The 23,320-nt window shown below is 39.5% G+C and overlaps 1 protein-coding gene across 2 annotated transcripts in view; it reads right to left on the reverse strand.

The window, feature by feature from the left end:
* PGR (progesterone receptor) overlaps nt 1-23,320 on the reverse strand; it is a 66,873-nt gene that overhangs the window by 24,710 nt on the left and 18,843 nt on the right. For both annotated transcript variants that reach the window (XM_040977212.1, XM_040977211.1), the window contains exon 3: nt 11,338-11,454. In XM_040977212.1, coding sequence (XP_040833146.1) covers nt 11,338-11,454 — 117 coding nt within the window. The remainder of the gene's footprint in view (nt 1-11,337; nt 11,455-23,320) is intronic.

Genomic DNA, 23,320 nt, shown 5'->3' on the forward strand with positions numbered 1-23,320 from the left:
TAAGAGAAAAGCGTGAGTATGCAATTTTTCCAAGTATCTGACACTTTAACTTGATTAAAAAATGCTTATATCCCATGGAATTAACAGTATTCTAAACAGTGATTTAGACCATTCTTATTGAACATAAGAATAAGCCTATGAGATAAGCCTTTGAGATAAGCCTATGATTATACAATACTGTTAACTACAACTCTACTTAAGACTGTATGAAGCAAGAATTATAAAGACACAAGCACCTTCAGTAATCAGGTTTATTAAATTGTCATTGTTCCATCCTATGTTAGAGTCAAAGGTACAGAGCATCATTTTTCTGTATTTCTGTCACAGTAGGCAATTTTAAGTTAAGGCTTGGAGCTCAAAATGCTGAAATTACATATAATCTCACATAATTTCAGCATTATTTATCCAGTTCCCAGCGGAAGATCATGGCAAGAGTAGAAGAAGGTAAAGAAAAATTTCCCTGTTCTGGACTATTCAATAGAGTTACCACTTCTCCCTCATCTTTGTATATCTTCTTCCGTGTCTTACAGACTGTCTGCTGAATGAATGACAGACTGCATGGCTGTGTCTTTCTGATCTCCCATTTGTAGCAGTAGGCTGTCATTATTCTCTGTTGCATGTTTCGTTTTCTTAGATAACACAGCCTCCTGCTCTTCCAGGTTTGTTGCCAATGAAGTTAGGAGTCAGATCTGTTTTATTCACCAATGTAGTTTTGAAGCTTTTCAAACTGCCTAACATACAATAGGACCCAAGTAGATATTTGCTGTGATCCTGAAGTTGTTTCATGTAACACAGAGCTTGAAATATGAACATCACTGCAAGAGTACTAAACAAGAATGTAAATGGCAATGTAACACTTCACATAAATTTGTTTATTTTTATACAAGCTATTTCATCAAAGAAGTGACTTTTAACTTACATTCACAAAAAGGAGTGTATAGTAAAATATAAACATACATCTATTGCGCTTCATATAACTAGTAATAATGAAGAATACTCAGAATTTGGTAATAATTTAGAATGACTGTGATTAATTATTATATCATTGGTCCTTTGAAAAAAGCAGCAGCACATGTTTTGGTAATCTAAGCAGAGTGAGGTAAGGGGGGACAGGAAACTCCACCTCATCTCACCTCCAAGTCATTAGCAGAAGATATGCATAGGAACTTTCATTGTTCTCCTGCGAAGAGGGAAGACTGGACTCAGATGCTAGGGCATAGGCATGAGGGAGGAAGCAAGCAGATGGAGAGGATGACCGAAAAGTTATCTGTCATTCAGTCTGATGGATGAGGCTTCGCGGGGCAGACTCCAGAGAACATGAACTGGAAGACAGGCATTTGGCCTAGCAGTCATTCAGTGCTTGAGAGGTTCATACCCTGATGGGAGTTATTGGGTTGAATCCTAGTCATCATGATTTTGGCCAGCACCAACAATACTAGGCTACTCTAACATGTGCTGGTTGGTTTCCCATCTTTCAAGTTCTATGTTCCATCCTTCCACATAGCTGAAGGATTTTTAAAAAACCAAATGAGACAGTGCTATTCATTGCTAATGACTTACTCTTGGAATTTTTCAAGTGCTTTCCTGTCTTGACCTTGACACTATTTTCACTGTTTGAAATGATCTTTCCTTAAATGTTTACCTAGCTTCTCTCTCACCTCATTTAGATTTCTACTTGAACATCCTCCTATCAAATACTGTCCTCGTCTGTACTATAAATATTATTAACCACTTACATAACCAGAGTACACAAATGATTTATATAAGAAAGAGGTATCGATAGACAGTTTTCAGAGGAAAAAAAAGATTACATAAACATGACTGCTATAGTTAATAACTACATAAATACAAACAAAGAGCACAGGAGATATCACCCAATCGAGGACATGAAGAATGGCAACTTCAATATAGAGCAGCAGTTGAGCATACATTGATGCAGCTACTTTGAAAACAATTTGGCATTATCTAGTAAAATTAGAGATGACACATATTACATATTAGTAATTATATATCATGGGGTGTACCTTACTTGAAAAAACTCTCACATGTGAGCAGCAGGAGACGTGCAAAAATGCTCACAGTGGTACCACATGTAATACGCACAAAGTGGAAACAATTGTCAGTCAACACGAGAATGGACAACTAACAGATATTTTGAATGGAATAATAAAGTACCAAAAATGAATAAACCAGAAAGACATACTTCAGGTTGAAAGAACCTTAAAAGTGAATGGTGAGTAAATAAAATCAAATTCCAGAGGTATACATACCCAGGGTACAACTTTTATAATGCGAAGAGAAAAACTCCAAAGAGCAGAGCATATTGTTGAGCGTTACACAGGTAGTCAGAAAACCTATACAGTAATGCAGGGCATAAAACTGTATAAATTTTCTTCCTGGCAACAAGCACATTCAGGAGGAAGAGGTTTATAAGTTACCCGAATGTCCATGTTGCCAGAAAGAAAGTTCAAATGGGATAGAATAACATACCTCTAGTAATCATTCTGAAGACAGAAAAAGGCAACAAGGAAGAAGGTGATATGGTTGAATCTCTGTTAGTACTTAAATCTGAGCAAACAGATTAAATAAAAAAACTAGCGACTGCTAATTTTGGACCTGCTCTGAAATGAGTGCTGTTTACTTTGCCATCCCTTCCCTGCATGCCATGTGTTTTTATTTCTGGCAAACATATTTTATTTTCAGTGGATGACATAAAGTTTCACATAAAATTCTCAGTCTGTTGTAGGAGCAAAGGAAAACCATTATGCTGGCTATTAAAATGTAAGTTTGATGGTGGCCAGAAAGCTTTCTGGGAAATGGATGAGGAAACAGAAGATAAAGATCAGTAGGTAGTTAAAGGCCAGTGTAAATTCTTGGACATTATGAGGGTCAGAATAAGCATCACTGCAGTTGGTGTAGATTTATGATCATCTCAACAGTACCTGTATAAAATTCTGGAAGACACACATCATCACTTCAGACTGACAAAAGATGTTGATCATTGTGTGGCCTTGGAATCAGTCTGTTACAGCTATTCTTGACTAAACCCTCATAACACTGGTGATGTCTCTTCCCCTTCAATTTCCAGATCAAAATATAGTATGTTTGTATATATACATTCAAAGAAAACATAGGTACCAGATAAGAAAATTACAAGACTGAAAAGTAAATCCTCCCCACCTTAAGAAACCATACTAGAATCAATTCCTTAGAAGTTTATCTTCTGGGACTGGCATGGTGTCACAGCAAGCTAACAACCCACCCTTGTGGTGCCGGCATCCCATATATGTGCCTGTCCATGTCCCGGCTGATTTCTACTTCCCATCCAGTTCTATATGGCCTGCAAAAGCAGTGGAGGATGGCTCAATTCTTTGAGCCCCTGCATCCATGTGGGAGACATGGAGGAACTTTCTGGATCCTAGCTTTGAAAGCTCATCTCCGGCCATTGTGGCCATTTGGTCAGTGAACCAGTGGATGGAAGACCTCTTCCTGTCTCTCCTCCTCTTTCTCTGTAAAATCTTCCTTTTCAAGCATGAGTAAATAAATCTTTTTTTTAAAGTATGTTTTAAGATTGCTATTGATCCAGGTGGTTAAGGCTCCCACATCTTATGCTGATGTACCTGGGTTCCAGTGCTGCATCAGTGCAGCTCATGGGAGGCAGTAACTTTGGCTCAAGTCATTGGGCTTCCACTACCTTTACTGGAGACCTGGGTTTAGTTTCTGAATCCCAGCTTCAACTTTAGAAAGAATAGATACTAGAAGTGACAACTACACACTTCTAGCTGGCAAGCAAAGCAGCAAATATAGAAAATTTTAAGCAAAGAAGTAAGGGTGAGTGCTAAGAGGACTACCAATTCCCCCAGCCACAGCTGGTGTATGTGAGATGGTGTTTTGGGTAAACAACTGGAAGCTGACCAGAAGCCCGCATGTGGCAGTCACTCTGGAGTGGGATCCAGAGGGGGAGGGACTGTTTCTCAGAGTTGCTGCTTTAAAGGCCAAAGTAGAGAAATTGACATCTTAATATTGACTACCAATCATAGCTTTGTATACTCCAGCGGAACAGTAGGTTTTTTTGTTTTTTGTTTTTTTGCTTCTATTTGTTGCTTTCTTTGTTCAGTGGAGAATTAAGCCTACAGTTATAAAATAAACAATGTATTTCATTGCAAAAATTAAAAGAAAAATAAGAAAGGAAAAAAGAGGGAGGCTGTAAGAGAGGATAGAAGAATTATTATGTTCTTAAAATCTATATATTTGAAATACATGAAATTTGTTTCCTATGAATTAATGAAAATGTTTAAAAAGCTAAGAAAATAATTGTTTCTAAGAGAAATAAGAATTCGAAGAGGTAAGTGACAGGCATCACCTGCAGAATTCTTACGAGGGTAAATGACTTCTTGCTATAATAATTAAAGATATGGAATGGGCCTCCATACTCCTTTAGAACCCATCACTGCGTCCACAATGCAGAAATTTTGGAATTCTTCTGAAAAAATAATGGAAACTTTGTTTGTCCTCAAGTTTTGCAGAAAAAAAACAAAACATAATAAACAAAACCCCCTTTGGCTCCACAGTCCTCTAGACTAGCAAATTACCTCTTTGCCAAGAGTGGTGGAAGCGAATAAGAGGCGAATCTCTGTGGAGGAGCAGGAGGAAGGAGTACAAGAGAAACAGGCTTTTTAAGCAATAACTTCTGACGTTTGAGGATAAGGCTGTCCTTAAAACGAACAAAATACAGCTTTAAAAAAGTTTCAGCAGAAACAATATACTCATTAAACTTGTCAGCCTTAGCATTTCTAAGATAAATGCAAATATAGAGTTGTTGTATTCATTTCGGAAAAAATTTTTTGTGAGTCATTAAGCAGAAAGTGTTTTCTAAAGGAAAGAAGTTCAAAGCAGGACACCTAAATTAGAAGATATATTACCATCCTTAAGGATGTGACTATCTTCCTACTCAGTACTGTACAGCAACGAACTGAATGCAAGAGATCACCATGACCCACTGGAAGCAAGGGAAATGAGTCATGAAAAACAGGAATGGTATATAACAAAGAGCCAAATAATTCACTCAGTCACAGAAGTAGATGTGTACAAAAAATATTTCAAAAACATATTTCTGACCTCAGATACTGCATTGTAGGATTTTATTAAAGCTCTGATAAATGTTCAATGTTCTCTCATATTTCATCTCCTGTTATACAAAGCATCTCTATATCAGAAATAAGCAACTTTAGGAAGCAGTGGCAGACACAGCAAGAGGGTAAGGAAGCAAGAAAGGACAGAAGGGAGGAAGGAAGGGAGGAAGGAAGGAAAAAGAGAGGGAGGAAAGAGGGGATGTGGTGCCATTATCAGTGGTGTGCAGGAAATTATCACTTCAAAGACCTTTGCTTCTTCATTATGAAAGAATAAGAGCCCAAGTAGTCCAAATTGTCATTCAGAAAAAATTCACTCTCAATAGGCCTTAAGTACACTTCCAGTAATCCGGAAATTTAATATTGTACCAGCAATTTGTATTTAATCCTGTGACTTGACTTCCTTCTTGCTGTTTGCATTAGTTGGATTATTATCCCAAACTTGCCACTAATTCTCCCAGGCAGAACAATTTCAGAATCATGACATATCATCGTGTGTACTAACTTCTTTCTAATAAATCTTTGCCCAAGTCCACTTAGGAAATAACTGAACATGCCATTCTTATGGTTCTATATTTTGAAGCTGACCATAAAAGATTTGAATAAATATTGCTTTCTCATACAAATTGTCATCCTTGGCTTATGATTAACTCTTTTTAAAGATTTATTTATTTAAAAAGTAGAGGAAGGGGAGGAGGGAAGAAGAAAGAGAGAGAGAGAGAGAAATCTTCCATTCACTTAAGAATATTTCATCCACTTTTTCACTGTCCATTGGCCAAAATGGCTGAGGCTATAGGTCAGTCTGAAGCCAGGAGGCCAGGACTCCATCTGGTTCCCCCATGTGGGCAGAAGGGACTTGGGCCATCCTCCTCTGCTTTCCCAGGTGCTTTGTGAGGGAGTTGGGTTGAGATGGAACACTCAGACCTTGAATGGATGTTCATATAGGATGAACAGGCAGTGATTTGATCCATGAACCACAATGCCAGCCCATGATGATAAAACTTTTAATTGCAGTTTTGCATATGGGTTCAAAAATGTGTATATATCAGATATTTTCAATAAATAAATAAACTCCCCCAAAATTACTATTTGATTTGAAAAGCCAAGCGCTTGCTGCCAAATGTCACTCCTGAAAGCAAATGTGAGTGTAGAGGAGCCTTTCTTCTACACAACACATTTTCATCTCAAGTTAAATATTTTCTTAGCTACATTAGTATGCTAAGTAGTATATAAGTAAGCACCTGATTATTTCATCCCAAGGAATTTCTATGTTCGTTTTGGCCAGAACATTTGCATCTCCTAATTGGGAGAATGAGGTCTGCCCATTTAACCTCCTAGTTGGGGACAGTCCTCTTTTATAGCTGTTGACTCAGTTCAGTTATTGACAGAGTTCTTTTCCATTCTCAAAGTTGTCCTGATTTGGACAACAAAAGAGAGAAAAATAAAATGGCTAAGATTTTCAGAGAGGTGGGTCATAGGATGGCAATAGGGAACTCTGGCAACTCTCACAATTAGAGCACATGAAACTTAGGAACAATGTTGACAAAAGAATTACAACTCTTTGCTCACATTTATGCCTACTTATCACTTTGATATTTGATGTGGTGCCACTTCATCCTGAATTAAGTTCTGGTCCATCATGTAACCGATTTTGTGCTTAAGCAGAAGAAATATAGAGAAGCTGAAGTTTACTTTGACAACCTTGCAGCAAAAAGAGCTGACCTAATTCTGAGCTGCTTTGGCTTTGCGCTGTTCACTCCAGGGGGTCTTCTCTGAGGCAGTGTCCTCCTTGACATTCTCCCTCCTGAATGTCTGACTTGGTTCTGGCTGGAACTCTGCTCTGAGCCCAATGTACTCCCTGTGATTGAGGTCTCATCATTTTCATCATTTTGAATCACTTTTTCATCATCATAATAACGTGAAAATAAATGTGATCACGGTATATAAGGCCACTTCAGAGTCATCCCTTTTTTATTTTTCTAAAGTGAAAAACATCACATTAGACAACACCCCCACTCTCTTGCCCATATCATTCTGTCCTCTGGGAATCATTATACACGGACTGCTCCAGAACTCACAGGCACCTGCATTTCACAAGAATTCAAAATAACAGGCACAAATATTTACCGAGAACTTCTTAAACAAGTGCTTTGGTGATGAAAACACTAATTTGAAATTCTGGCTCCCAAATAGTTCAATCTTGGGAAGGAAGAAAACCCTTGTATAAGAAACTAGTAAATATACCGTTATAACACAATGAAGTAAGCACTACATGAGAAGAGACAGAACAAATTTCCAATGCCCAGTGTAAGGTGGGAGAGGAGTGGCATAGTAGGGAGCTTCGTCATTTCCATGGTGGTCCGTTGCGTCAACCTTCCATTACAACCAAATGCTGAAATCAGAATATTCAGACCTAAATCCAATCCAAATGAGCTCAAGGAATTTCCACCATCCTAGATATGACAAACATGATATTATACTGGGTCCCCCATAAGACCTCTGCCCCTGCAGGCACTGGAAAAAATGGGAAGGTTTCAAAAACGAAATTACACTTTAACTTAGTTTTAAACCTAGGTCAGAACACATTTATGTAGTGGGTGGAGAACAGATACAGACAAAAGTAAAATGTGTGAAGACAGCGATAGGTTTATTACCTGGGGCAAAGAATCACAAAAAATTAGTGGGAAAAGGCCTAGCCAAAAATACAGCTACTACCGAAGAAAGGCCCCAAGTGTTGTATTTAAAACTCAAGCCTTCATTCATGATTACTCTGAGGCTACTTTATTTGGAATGATCACTCACTGGCCCATGGTCCACCCAACAAAGGCCAAACTCTAGAACCTGACTCAAGGTAGCCTTCACTCTCTACTTCCAGTAGCTTACTTTCCAGAAACTAAAATCACTGGAACAAGTACTTTTTTCACATACATTTTATTTTCAATATGAACACCTTTGTCCTTTTCCATGCAGCAAGGATCTGTTCGTCTTTGAACTTCTTCTCTCTGAAGCTCTTGCCAACTCTTTCAGACTTATTTCCTTCCTTTTTTCTTTTGCACAGCAATGCTTGCTGCTACTCTTAGGACACTCTGTTTTTTCTTATCAAGGATTATACAGCAATGTGCTCAAGGGCAGCAATGCAGTACTCAGCAGAGTTCTTAATACAACAGATATCCAAAAATAAAAAAAGAAAAGAAAAATTGTAGTTTAATATATTCTTTTCAGGGGCTGATGCAATACTCAGTTGGCTGGTCCTTGGTCTGTAAATACTGGGATCCCATATGAATGCTGGTTTGTATCCTGGCTGCTCCACTTCCCATCCAGCTGCCTGCTTGTGGCCTGGGAAAGCAATGGAGGATTGCACGAAACTACACACACGTACACACACACACGTACACACACACACACGTACACACACACACACACACACACACACACACACACACACACACACACACACACATTCATTCCAGAATGGAACTCACATCACTGAGTTCACTGTGGCAGGTGAACTTTCAACAGTTTGAATTATTCACTTATTTTGGAAGCAAATGGACATAGCACTCCCATACACTTTATTCCCCCAAATGCTCACAATGATTAGATCTAGGGCTGGGCTCAACTGAAGCCAGAAGCCGGGAACTCAGTCTGGATCTCTCACACATCCAGGAACTCAGTTTGTATATCTCACACAGTCAGGAACTCAGTCTGTATCCCTCATACAGTCAGGAACTCAGTCTGTATCTCTCACATAGGGATCCAAAATGAGCCCTCATCTGCTGCCTCCAAGGATATACACCAGGCAGAAGCTGGGGTCAGGAGCAGAGGCCAGGCTTGAACCCAGGCTCTCTAATGTCAGAGGTGGACACCCCAAGTGGCATCTTAACTGCTAAGCGAAAGGCTTGCCCAGGTCAGCTGGGTTAGATAGCATTCTAAACGACTAGGGACACATTTGAAGATGTTTTTAAAAAACAAACAAACAAACTATGATTAGCGCATCAAATATATGATATAAGCAACTTCCTGCTTAGGAAACAACTGGGTGAAATGTAAATATTTATCCGAATTAAGTGGCCAGTATTGATATCCCTTCTGGCACTTCCTTTTAACACAACATACTTAGCATTTTTCTAGGGTCTTAATCATCATTTAGCATACATACTTGCTACTTCTCCCCACCCCCAAGGGTAAGCAGCATGACAGCAAGGATTTGCTCAATTATTAGATGCTATATACTTTCAGATCTTAGACTAGAACCTGATAAAGAAAAAAGGACTCAATACACAGTTACTGGAAAGCACGAGGGGAAGGACAAGGAAAGGAAGAGAAGGGGGATGGGGAAAAAACTAAAGTTAATTCCAATAAGTAAGGATATAGAAGATATGAAAATGCAGTAATAACTGTGAAGAGTGCAAACTGTGGGGAGCACTGGAACAGTAGACCAAAAGAACACGGGTTTGAAAAAAAAAAATAATTAAAGGCTAAGAGATAACAGAACATTCTTTAGGAATATCTGAAGCTTTAATCTATATATCTTCCATTCCTGTTGTCTTACAAAGTTAAAGTCTTTAAAGCCATTTTTTAGAGGACACAAAAGATTACAGATCCTGATGAACTCTGGATTTCAGTATTACAGTTTCTGCTGTTTTCTAAGGCACTCAGGCTGCAGAAAACAAATTACTGCTCCTGGAGACAGAATACTTTTGGGTCTTTTTTCCTCACTCCACCATTAACTAGATAGGAAAGACTGTGAGAAAGTTCTAATTTTGAAAATTTTTAAAGCTTCTGAAGACTTCTCAGGGTAAAGTAGAAATATAAAGGGGAGGAAATTGAGACGTGCAACTAAAAAAACAACCTTTAACCTGCCAAGAGAGTGGATGCATTCATTCAGTGAATATCGAGTACTTCTTTAACCCAAACACTGCTGTGGGCTCAAAGATGATTGAGACTTGCTCCTTGGCTGCCCTCAACTTGGGGAACACAACACTCAAATCAAAAAAATTATAAAACACCGTCAGTGTTGTCATCCACTAAATTTCCTTAACATGCCCAGGGTGCTTGCTAGATTCATTTTGTCTAAGCATTATGCCAAAGGCTTTAGAGTCAAGGAATGGTTTCGATAGTGTTCAAACTTGACAAATGTTGGTCTGTGTGGTACACTTCCCAAATGGCGTGCCTATAACATTGATAGAAAACAAGCTGTTTTATATGCCATGCAGAAGAAGCATGTTCAGAAATGTTTTCTCTTTTGTTACGGGTTTATGGTTTTATTTTAATTTGTCCAGCATTTATAAGAAATATTCTTAAAATTATGTATATGTTTCATTAATATGTAACACCCATGACTCCCAGGGTAGTGTTGTGACATCATGTCGTGCAGGCATCTGGGGAGTTCCCTACTCTCTTTCTCTCCTACTCTGCTTTCCAATAAATAAAGAAATAACTAATGCAACATACCTGTCCACGATTTGCAGACACTATTGCATACAATATGGTTAACTAAAGAACATGTAGGGAGAAAAGGTGAGGTTTTATAACTCAGTGCTCTTCATCTTCCTTATTGCTTTATTACATTCAAATCATTAGTCATAATATTTTACTCAAATCATTACTCATAACATAAAATTAACTTTTCAATGTCTGCTATTTTACTGAAGTATTTGGATATTGTAATAATAACAATATAGAAATTGGTCATTATTACCACAGTCTCAAATACATTTCTACCCGAGTTCCAGTGAACTTGCTAGGAACAATCACCTATAGGAACTTGAAAGCAATGCACCTGACCAATTTGCCGAATCAGTTTGTGAGCTGATTCAATGCTCCCCTTTTCTAGAAATGAAACAAAAGCCCAAAAAGAGTTAATGACTTGCTCAGGGCCACACCAACAGTGAGCTGTATAGCCTAGACTCCAATTCATACTATCCAATGACAGATCAATCCACAATTCGGAACCTTATTTGTAGGGAACAGAGACGGACAGCGCTTCTTACTTCTCATAACGGCTTTTGACATGCTGCAAATCTATTGATACGCAATGGAATACATTTTTTCATTTAGGTACTTAAGAATAAAGAGTCACCACCAACAATTAAAACAGAAAAATGGAAGAACAACAGTAAACTGGAAAACTGGCATTGTTTTCTAACGCATTGTTTGGTAGTATAAACATTAAATATAATATTGCTGATGGAAACATCAGAATTACCTCCAAGAACCATGCCAGCTTGACAGCACTTTCGAAGGCGACATGCTGGACAGTTTTTTCTGCGGATTTTATCAACAATGCAGTCATTTCTTCCAGCACATAAATAATTATGCTGCCCTAAAATGAAAAACAAACAAAAATAAAGCTTCATTACAACATTAAAGACCACTGCAAATTCTAAGTAACAACTGAAATACAGGGTAGCTGCATATTAGCAAGTAAATGAGTCTAGTTAGCCTTTCGGTAGGTATAATAAATGGTGGTGATGCCATAAACCTGCTCAGTACTCTGTGCTTGCAGAAGCCTGAGTGGGAGGCACATGGCATAAAAATCCACTCCGGGGCTCCTTTAAGATAGTTTGTACATATTGTGCATCTTCTGAATCGTGTCACCATCATACTGCCTTTATCTACCAGGAACTTTAATATTAAGATGATGATGATTTAGAACACAAACATGTCTTTTAGAACATATGCTATAGTGCAATTTAATGTATAAGTCAGATCAAAATAGAAGAAAACATCAGCTGAAACGTGTAATCACCAATAAGTGAAAACTTCACTGTTTTGCACTCTATTTTTTTCATAAATACCTTTAAATCAGACTCTGAATCTTCTGATACATCAGCGTATTTATATTTCTGTTATGCTCTTGGAAAAGCACCTGAAGATCGCCCAAGTATTTGGGCCCATGGCATCTACATGGAAGATCTGAATGGAGTACTAGGCTCCCAGCTTCAGCCTGGCCCATCCCTAGGTGTTAATCATTTTGGGAGTGATTCTCTCTTTCTCTTTCTCTCTCTCTCACACACACTCTCATTTTGCCTTACAAAATAAGTAAATGAATACATATTCTTAAAAACATTCTGATATTTCCTATAGTATTTTATATTTGTTAGCATCAAAATCACAACACATTAATTGCTCTTTTGGTCAAAGTATGCAGCAAAGGCTCATATAACTACTTTAAACATGTAAAGGAAAGGACAGATGTACCCAAGTAACAGGGTAGAAGGGCCATATCTATGCAAATGACAAAATAGTTCTTGAAATAGGGAATTTTAGCAAAAACACAAATACTCTTTTCTTAAAAATGAGTTCCTCCATGAACTTGTGTCTGTGTATACCCACATTTCAATGTCCATTGCCATATTTAGGCACCCCTGGAATTGGGCTTTCTTTTTAATGAAGAGTAGACATGAAACTTCACACCTATGCTCCCTTTTGTGCACATATCAGTGCCACAGGAGGCTAGCAAAGTGTACAACACACAGGTCTCTAATTTGACTTTCCCATTTATCCAACTTATAGGAGTAACTGTGGGATTAAGATGTTTACAAAGTCATTCTGATTTTGTATCTATGTACCTATGTATTTGTCTATCCCCTGTGCTAACTTTTCATAAGAAATAACATATTAACCAATGACAGATCAATGCATAATTCAAAACATTATTTGTAGGGAACAGAGATGAATGGCACTTCTTACTTTTCATGGATACAGACACCATATGTGTAAGTGAGGAATGAATCCTGAAGGACACCTAACAACAGGGCCATTGTACTAGCTGGTAAGTGGGGGACTGAGACCTGGTGGTTACTAACCACCACATGCCATACAACATGAAAGCTATGGCTGGGGGCTTGTCTAGCAGAGCTAGATCCAAATACCTGATTGAGTGTTGGAACAGGGGACAGGTCACACTAGGCAGGGCCATGGCACTAACCAGTATGTGAGAGAACTAGGCCTGGGGAAGATTCTGTGGAAGATAAGTGGGCCCAACCCTATGGAAACACAAGTCCTGCTGGCTAGCTCAAGAGTTGGGGTTGTGGCTGGCTGAACTAGGAGTGAACATGGAACCCGCCAATACTCACGGGTGCTGGAGCTGAGAATAAGCTGGGCAGGTCCAAGCTGCAGCACCTGCATGTGCATCCTAAAACAGGGTGTAGAACAAGCCAGCCCACAACATCCACCAGCTCATACAAAGGCCAAGATGGAGGTGCAGGCTATGCCAGGCAAGGGCCTAGCACCTGCTAGAGCATGTGAGATCTGAGTCTGGGAGTGGGCTAACTGGGAAAACTGGGAGACTCCCCTACTGGGCCATAGCTCCCACTGGTGAGCATGTGTTCCAGACTAGGGGTCAGGCAAGATGGACAAGTTAGCCCCACCCACCCATTGGCAAGTGTGTGGGTTGGTTTTGGAAAGGGGTGAACTGGGCAGGGCTGAGCAGATCTTAGCGCACTGGCGAGTGCAGACACCAGGATGGAATGTAGGTCATGCCGGGCTAGAATATCACACCTATTGGTTCACATGAGCCAGGGATGGGAGTGGACTGAGCAGGGCCAGGTTGCAGTATCCGCCAGTGAGAGTGCATGAGATCTGTGGAGGGGAGCAGGCCTGGCTGGGTAGCAAAGGGAGTGCCCTGGCCGGGTTATGATCCCCATTGGAGAGCATGAGGGCCAGGGTGGGGGCTGTGGTCTGGTCTAGATATAGCTGAGAATATCTTGGCATGTGTGTGGGCTGGGTATGGGATGTGCCAGACTGAGCTAGACTCCAGCACCCACTGGCATTCGTGAGAACCAGGGTAGGTATAAGACAGACTAGGCCAGGTCTCTGCCCCCGCTGAACCATGTGTGAGCTGTACCTGCATCAGGCTTGGCTGGGCTGAGGCACCCAACAACAAAAACTGGAATGGGTGAGGGTTGGTGAAGAAAGGGCATTGTTCCTGCTAGGATAGGAGGTGGACTAAGTAGGGCTGGTCCAGGAACCCACTGGTGCACGTGAGATCTGGCATTGTGAAAGATGTGGATGGAGGAGCCTGGGAAACTCTTCTGTTGGGACATGTTCCCTGCAGGTGGGTGCATGAACCAAGACTGGGAGCAGCCCAGATCAGGCCCAAATATGGTACCCACTGGCATACATTTGGTGTAGGTCAGGGGCAGGCCAGGCTGGGTCTGTTCATATCACCAACTGGCAAATCTGAGTGCCGGATTGGAATGTGGGTCAGGCCGGGTCAGGGCGCAATACCAGCCAGTCCACATGGGGGGCCAGGATTGGAGGCTGACAGGGCTGGGCTAGGCTGTAGCCCCCACCAATGTGAGTTGGAACTGGAGGTGGCCCTGGCCTGGCCAGGTTACAGCACCCACTGGCAAATGCTGAGGTGATGGGGTTGTTCCAAACTGGGCCACAGCACCCAACCAGCACATGTAAAATACAGGTGTTAGTGGGGAAGGCCCCAGTGGAGGGGGCTTCTGAGCCACTATTCCCACTGGTGAACATGAGAGCTGGGATGGGGGCAGATCAGGCCAGGCAAGGCCACAACTGATGGCATACAAGAGAGCTGGATCAGGGATAAGCCAGGCTGGACTAACTATACCTTTTGGTACTTGCATAAGCAAGTGTCAGTGTGGATTGATTGGGCTTTGCTGTAGCATCAGCTGGCAGATGTTGGCATAGGAGCCAAATTCTGTCAGGCACGGGCATGGCTTAGATGGTGGCACCCACTAGCATCAGTGTGAACTGGATAGTGGGACTTACTAGGATGAAGTGGGCTTCAATGCCCATCAAAATGTATGAGAGCTGAATGGGATGCGGGACAGATGGGACCAGTGTGCTGTACACACTGACAAGCACAGGAACCAGGGCAGGGGCGAGCCAGTGTGTGTGTAGGTTGATTTGGGTGAGACTGTGCTACACCCTGTATTGGCAAGCACACAAGAATCAGGTCTGGGATGGTCTCAGATGAGGTTTCTTAGGTGATTCCCTACCAACTGAACCACTGGACTCAGAACCCTAAACAGGGAGAGAAGTGCAGATTCCATGGACTGACTGTGGGAGTGGATATGTCAGAGCTGGGCCTCCTCAGTGTCTCAGATGGGGCAGAGGACAGCATATCCAAATGTACATGGAGGATATGACAGTACATCAGAGCCTCCAGAGTATATCTGGTACCATGGCAGAAGATGGAGGAGAGAATAAATTGATCAACTACCCCAGCCAATCATTGGCAGTGAAGATCTGGGCAGACAGACACTAAGATAGACTACAGCTGTGGAAGGGCTCGAGAGAGATTTCATTGTAATTGGAGTGGCAGGATCGCCAGCAGTTCAGGACTGATAAACCATCAAAACCTCTTGAGAAATTTATGGTGTTGTAAATTTCTATTTTTCTTCCTGCTGTTGATTTTGTGTTGTCACCTTTCATTTAAGAGGGATGTGTGGTGACTGTGTAATAGTGACTATCATGTCCAGATGTGAGGATGCAGTGCAGTGCGCATCTCTACTTCCAAATCAAAGATGGATTACTAGTGAAACTATTAACTGTATCTTGACAACAGGATGCTGGACTCTCTGCCATTGTCTCTGCCCACAATGATGAACATGTGACTATGAAGAGCTATGCTATAATAATAATATAGGGGAATTTGGAGGGAGAGGGAGGAAATTTGGGAAGGGGGCAAGGTAAATCCCAGGGCCTACAGAACTGTTTCATTGAACGATGATAATAATTTAAAAAGAAGTTAAATTTTAAAAAAAGTTTAAATGTCATTTAAAAAAAAAGAAAATGCAGCAATTAGAAGTAGGGAGCAACCAAGTACATAGCACACTGATCTGGGATTTCCTAGTCTCCCCAGCTATAAGAAGAAAGTTCGAATGTTTAGAAATTATTCTTATGTATTTTTGTTATTGTAGCTTGAACAGACTAAAATACTTGCAATCTTTTTAGTCAGACCAAAAAGGTGCCTAATATCTATTAGTTGATAATTTTGATGTGCTTATATACTTTTACAAAACTATCACTCATTCAAAAAGTATTAATAAATATCTACTAAGACCCAACACTTATTTATCAAATGACTCACCTCTTCCCTACTAAATTAAAATGCATATTAATTGATGACACTTTACATAGTGTTAAAGAGCAGTGACTGATTGTTCAAGGTTCAGATCTACAGCTTAATATCCACGAGCTGTTTCCATGTGTTAACACCACAGAAAGAATGGGAAGATTATTATTATTTCCCTGTTATGTAATTGACTGGGAAATGTTAAAATTAAATAACATGGGTAAAGCTATATTACTAAACATTTTAGGCTAATTTACTTGAGAAATATTACCTGATGTTAATTCACTTAAGAAGGAATACCTAGTAATAACCAGGGCTGCACCTAAGGATTGCAGGACTTCATATAAGAACTCAGAATGGTCTGGCACATGGCAAGTACATAATGAATCTTTGCTACAATCATTACTTATGGCTAATTCCCACAAATACAGTTAGATTTCTTCTGGATGTGATTTAAGATTTCTATATCCAGTCAAGTTATTCAAGGGCACTTAATATTCATCTCTTCGTGTTTCTAATGTTAATGTGTGTATAGGCATGGAAAATATTCTCAAACATATATAGAATTAGGAAATAAGGTCCCTCCATTTTCCTAGAGCAGATCTAATTATGTAATGCAGTCAATGATAGACACATTACAATAAAGAATGCATGAAGTTTAGTATGAAATAATTGGTAAGTGCTAAATAAATTTATACATATGCTAAAATATAATTAAGGGAATTAAAGATAGATTGAAAGTACAAGTCTTGAGGGAGAAAAAAGAGTTTAGGAGTATACTATTTAAGGTTAGAGTGTGAAGGAACTTTTCAGATAGTTGTAAAATGATTGAAACCAATGTCATGAAGTCACTATGTTTAAGAGTTCATATCACTCATCACTGTGGACCAGAAGGGCTTAAAGAAATTTAGAATCTCAGTTAACCCGAACCTATAATCATCTTTATTGCTATGTATTGGGCTTCTAAATTGAAAACGAATCAACGTACATGCAAAACATAGGGAGAGTTATTAGAGATTAGTCTTCTTCAAGAAACTTTTTGGCCAAAGAAATGCTACAGTCTGACACTTCCAATTGTAGCTCAGATAATTTGGCATGGGGCCCAGGCACTGCCACCACAACACATGAACAAGACTTGCAACAGCAAGAATGTGAGCTATGCAGAAAGAGGCACTCCAGAACACGCATCCCTCTAGTATGTACCTAGCCATGTATGCAGATAAACAAAGCTCGGGCACAAATCTGTCGGCTCTGTCACAGTATTATCTTGGAAATGTGCCAACTGTGAAACTTTGGGGGTTTGAAACCCAACACAATTCCTGTTGTTACTATTTCTCTTCAGACAATAATCCCTAATTTATTGAAAAATTGATTCATGTCCAGAAACACCTGCTCACTCCTCATAAACTGGAGGTTGAGGACTTGAAAGGCACATTATTGCTTGTTAGTTCAATGTGAAATTGTCAGTTTTCAACAAGTCACTATTACACCATTCAAAGCTTTCCATTTTCCTGCATTCTCGCTGCTTACTCACACCTTCTCCACCCGGACTCAGAAAGTACTTGAAAGCATTTGTAGGCTATAAGCTGCCACCAACAAGATACATATATCATAGCAGAAAAACAGTAAAAGAAATAAAAGTTCAAAGAGGAGACCCTGGATGGTATGCTTAAAATATGCATCATCTGCCCATCCAATCCTGAGGGACTGTTACTCAGAATGTGTAACAGTGTTTTGTTTTCTGTATTTTTGGAGACTGACTTTTTTTCTGATTTGCAGGGATCCTCCAACTTTTTTTTTAAGATTTTTTTTTTTTGAAAGTCAGATTTACAGAAAAAAGGCGAGACAAAAAGATCTTCCATCCACAGATTCATTCCCCAAGTGGCTGTAACGGCCAAAGCTAAGCTGATCTGAAGCCAGAAGCCAGGAACCTCTTCTGGGGCTCTTATGTGGGTGCAGGGTCCCAAGGCTTTGGGCCATCCTTGACTGCTTTCCCAGGCCACAAGCAGGGAGCTGGATGGGAAGCAAAGCTGCCAGAATTAGAACCAGCTCTCATATGGGATTCTGGTGCATGAGAGGCAAGGATTTTAGCCACTAGGCCACCGCACTGGGCCCCTCCATCCTTTTTTGTTCCAGACTGTAAAGATGCTCCTAAATCGTATCCAACTTTGAGTGAGCTTGTAGTGGAAAGCCATCAGTGTGTATCAGCTCATGATGCTCCCAAGTCTGCAATTTGTGAGTAACACTAAGCTGACTTTTTCAATTTCATTCCTTTATCCGTTCAACATACTCAACTCTCTTGTCCCTTTCCTTTTCCAAACAGGTGAAAAACAGGACTGCTTGGAGACAGACATGGTAAAGCAGAGGACTCAGCCAATGCTTGTGGCTGTCACATCCCACACTGGAGTGTCAGCTCACTGCTTCTGATGCAGCTTCCTGAAGCTCATGTATGCTAGGAGACAAGCGATGATGGCTCACGTGGCTCAAGGCCCAGCTGGAGTTCTCAATTCCTGCCTTTAGGCTTGCATAGATAAGGCAGTTTCAAGCACGTGGAAGAGTGAACCCACAACTGGGAGATCTCTGTGCTTCTCTCCCTCCCTCCACACTTTTCTCCTTCTCTTTCTTTCCTCCTCTTTCTCTGTTGCTTTCCATTTCAGGTGGACAGAAATCAATTAACAAGCAGATTTTTAAAAATCTATGTGTCTTCCCAAAATGTTGGCTAGGAAAAGAAATTATTCATGACTAAAAACAAAACAAGCTAAATCAAATCTTAACCTATCATAGAAGGTGAATTTTCACTATCCCATGGTATAGAAACCTGTACCAGAAAACAATGATTGATACAAAATCGCTGAAGTTTTCCAGGATCTTATGAGAGATATATGTAAAAAAAAAAACTGGTACCTTAGGGAGAAGTGAGAGCACATGTGCAAACACAAAACAACAAAAAGATTCCACAATAGCATGATGTATAAACAAACTCTATTTTAGTTATTGGGGTAGCATTATACAGCTATGAGAATGGATGTGTAACCCATTAAAATGTGGATGTACTACATAAGTATAGTGCGTGAAATAAATAGACTCAGAGAAAAACACTGCATTACTCCATGTGTATAAAGTTCCAAAGTGATTAAAAAAAAAACTTTGTGTGCTAGAATGCGGAATGGTGCTGATGGAAAGTCTGTGGAGAACAAAAACGGGGCTGAAGGGATCTCACTGATTTTATGAATCTGGATGATGGTAACATGACTTCATTTGTTTGAAGCATTCAATTTGAGCACTTTTTGGAAAATTTTTATCAATATGATTTCTTTCTTTCTGTTGAAAGAATGTTATAAAAGAACAACCAGGAAGACACCGTGATTGAACAGAGTCTATTCAGGGGTGTCCATTGGAAGTCTAGAAGCTGAGAGTCGCAGTCAGAAGCGACAGAGAGAAGTATCACCTACACTGCAAAATGACAGTTGGAGTTTCACAGTGAAACAGATCCATGAACCTCAGTGAAATATTCAGCTGAGTTGACAGAGACCTGTGGGCAGTGACTCATTGGATACACCTGTGCCACTCTCGCCAACCCATCATCTCATAGTTGGTCCTGGAGAGGTGAAATACAATACTAACAGGCCATAGGAGGATACTTGAGTAAACAGAGAAGTGTGGAGATCTTGGCCGAGACACTGGCTGCTGCACTGGGACAAGGGGGAAATCTGAAAAGAAGTGAGATTTTTGGAATTTTCCTACAATGCTGGCCTGGGTATTTTGATTATAGACACAGGATTGCTCTTTTCATGAAAAACTCAGGGACTAATAAAATTTCATGCAGGAGATGGAAGGATAGGCTAAAGAGCAGAATATATTGTTGGGGTCAAATAGCTATTATGTATGTGTATACAAAAATGCATGCATAACATGCAAAGGTACACATCAAAAACTTCATGGAACGTGTAATTGAAGATCAAATTCATTTCGGTGTAATAAAATTAAAATATACGCACATCTTTTCACAACAACATTTTCCAAAAGCTTTCTGAAGATCTCTCATATACATATAGACCAATTTACTATATACTTTAATAATCCAACAATTCTCAACAAGGGGTTATTTTGTCCCCTTCTCCCATTTTTAATAGGATATTTGCAATGAATACTGTTAATTTTGGTTCACACAATGAGGGGATAGATGTTATGAGGAGAACAAAAATCCTACATTTCATTGTATAGTTACCATAGCAAAGGCTGTTTGAGCCACAACAAAGGCTCAAAATCTCTGTATTATGAGTAGGGGAAATTTAATATGAATTCATGATTCCATCACTTTTTCTTTTTTTTTTTTTTTCATCACTTTTTCAAAAAGGCATATTCTCCAGGCTGGAACTGAAAATGCCTGGAAGCAAAGATAATTCCTGTCGCAATATACACTAGGGCTCAGACTGTCAGCTCTGCGGAAACAGGACATGGCTGATTTGGGATAGGGACAAGAAATGTTTGAGGCTCCAGTGTGATACCAGCAACCCATATGAGTAACAATTTGAGCATCAATTGTGATGCTTCTGAGCCAACTCCCTGTTAATCTGCCTAGGAAAGCAGACACACATAGAACTCCACACTGCTAATGTTGACAAGGCCCAGTCCCAGCCATTGTTACTATTCAGAAAAGCAAATGGAAAATATGTTGAGACTATCCAGGCCTGCTGAGGTCTTGGCCACACCTTCAGGTGGGTGGCACCAGCATGGACCACCCATTTGCTAACTGATTAAGAGACCACCAATGGGGAACATCTTACCTGTAGGTTCCCGCCCAACAAGGAGGGGTCAGGGAATGCTTAAAGTCCCAAGACCCTTCCTCAAACCTTTGGTGTCTCTCTCTCTCCCTCCCCCAGTTTTCAAGAGGCACCCCACCTCCCGGCTTTCTCTCTGGAGGTGCTTTCCCTTCCCTCTCCCTTCCCTGCTCACCTGATCCCTTCCCAAATAAACTTTTCTGTCTGCAACAGATTCCCGGCTTTTTATTTCTATACTAAGCTGAGGAAAGAACCCACTGGGCATTTCTGGTAACATTTTTCCTGTCTATCCCCAACTGAATAATGCTTCCCTTTCAAGTCAATAGAATAAATCATATATATATATGAATATATAATAAATATAATATATATAAATTATATATGACATAAATATATAAATATATATATATTACATATAATATATAATGTATATAGTGAGCCTAGGTTGCCTTGTTGTGACAGATAATTTGATTGTAACAAAAAATGATTTGTCACTTTCAAGAAGAAATGTTGAAATTTAAGCTCCAATATGAGATGGGACTTTGAAGAAAACTTTCAATAGTGCCATGCCTTCATAAAAGATGAATCCTTCCAGGCAAGCAATGACCTGACAGTGCAGTTAGTCATCTTAAGCATAGGTAGCCAGTTTGACAAGGTTTCTTGTGTACTCTATCACCACATGATGCTCTGCTCCCACTTGGGACTCCATCTTGGCCAGCAAAAAGGCCATCAGCAGAAGTGGCTCCCCAACGTGGAGCAGTGCTCTGAAACAAAATAAGCCTCTCGTCTTTATAACATACTCCAGCTGTAGTAACATATTATTAGAAACAGAAAACTACCAGACAGATCAAATAAAGAACTCATTCACATGACTAAAATACACTCAATGCATAATGACACATTGAAAGGAAAGAATAAAAAACAAAACTAACTCACTTGCAGCCATTGATAGCTACTAGAGCACAAATATTTTAAAACAAGTTTAAGCATTGATAATTAAATATAAATAAGCATCTAGTGTGCTATCCATTGTAAACTGTAATTTAAGATTACTGATTTGCCTCTTGGAAGAAAGAACTATAAATATTTATAGCTGATAATATCAGAAATAATAATTTTAAAAATCAACCTTTTACAATCCCTAAAAAAATCATCACCATTCATTAAGTTTGAAAGGACAATTAAAATACTCCTCTATTTTCCAAATACATATCTGTGTAAGGTCACCTTTTCTTTATGATCTTCAACCTAAACAATCCATTAAAAACACTGAATGTCAATGGTAATATGAGAATTCACACTGATATCTACAAAGCAGACAGTAAAATGAATTACAAAAGACCAAACAATACCATTGTTGTCATTATATTTTTTAGTTTGAAAAATTATTAGCAAGTAGGTCTGTGGTTTTAAAAATTGATAAAATTTTCAGAAAATATGTCAGCTTCTGCCATATAAACACTGACAGACATAATCTCTAAATGTGATAGTTTTTATGCTCCTAACAAGTTTTACATAGATAAGAGAGATCATGAAATCAGAGTACTGCAACATCACTGGCCTGGGAAGTATTCTTCTCAAAATATTTAATGAGAATCTATTCATGTGGGGAGAAAATAAAGACAAATTCAGATTAAGGGACTTTTCACAAAAAACCTAGTATAGACTAAGTTCTAAAAGACAAAAATGGGCCATGATTTTTTAGATTAAAAGATACTAAATGGAGTTATTGGCAAATGAAATACATAGCCCTTGATTGGATACTGAATAGAAAAAATTGTTCTAGATAGCAAATTTAAGAAACAATAGAACTCCTAATATTTGAAAAATGATAAAACTCATTATAGCATTACATTTCTGAGGAGTAGCATGTTTCTTTTCTAATAAAGTATATCTATCTTTCAGACATAATTTTAAAGTACTAAGAGGTGAAATATGAAATCTGCAACTTATTATCAAATAATTGAGAACAAATGTTCACTGTACTATTATGTCAACTTTTTGGTATGTTTTTCAAAATCCACAGTACTCCGAAGATGCACACAGAAGAGCAAATTTGCGACTATTTTTTCCAATAGTCAGAGGCTGGTCATGTAAAACTGAGGTTAAAAGGGAAGGGAGGAATAAATATCTGGACGGCTATGACAGAGTGTTGGACAGTAAGGAACTGATTAGAGTACCTTAATAAATGATCCACAGGCTACTTGTGGCCACAGAAAGCAAAAGAGGATGGCCCAGGGCCTTGGGATCCTCTAAACACATGGGAGACTCAGATGAAGTTCCTGACTCCTGGCTTTGGATTGGCTCATTTCTGGCCATTAAAATATGTGTCATTATGCATTTGTGGCATTTGGGGA

The sequence above is a fragment of the Ochotona curzoniae genome, unplaced genomic scaffold (assembly GCF_017591425.1).
Source record: "Ochotona curzoniae isolate NIBS_2020 unplaced genomic scaffold, NIBS_Ocur_1.0 contig_2723, whole genome shotgun sequence".
NCBI lineage: Eukaryota > Metazoa > Chordata > Mammalia > Lagomorpha > Ochotonidae > Ochotona > Ochotona curzoniae.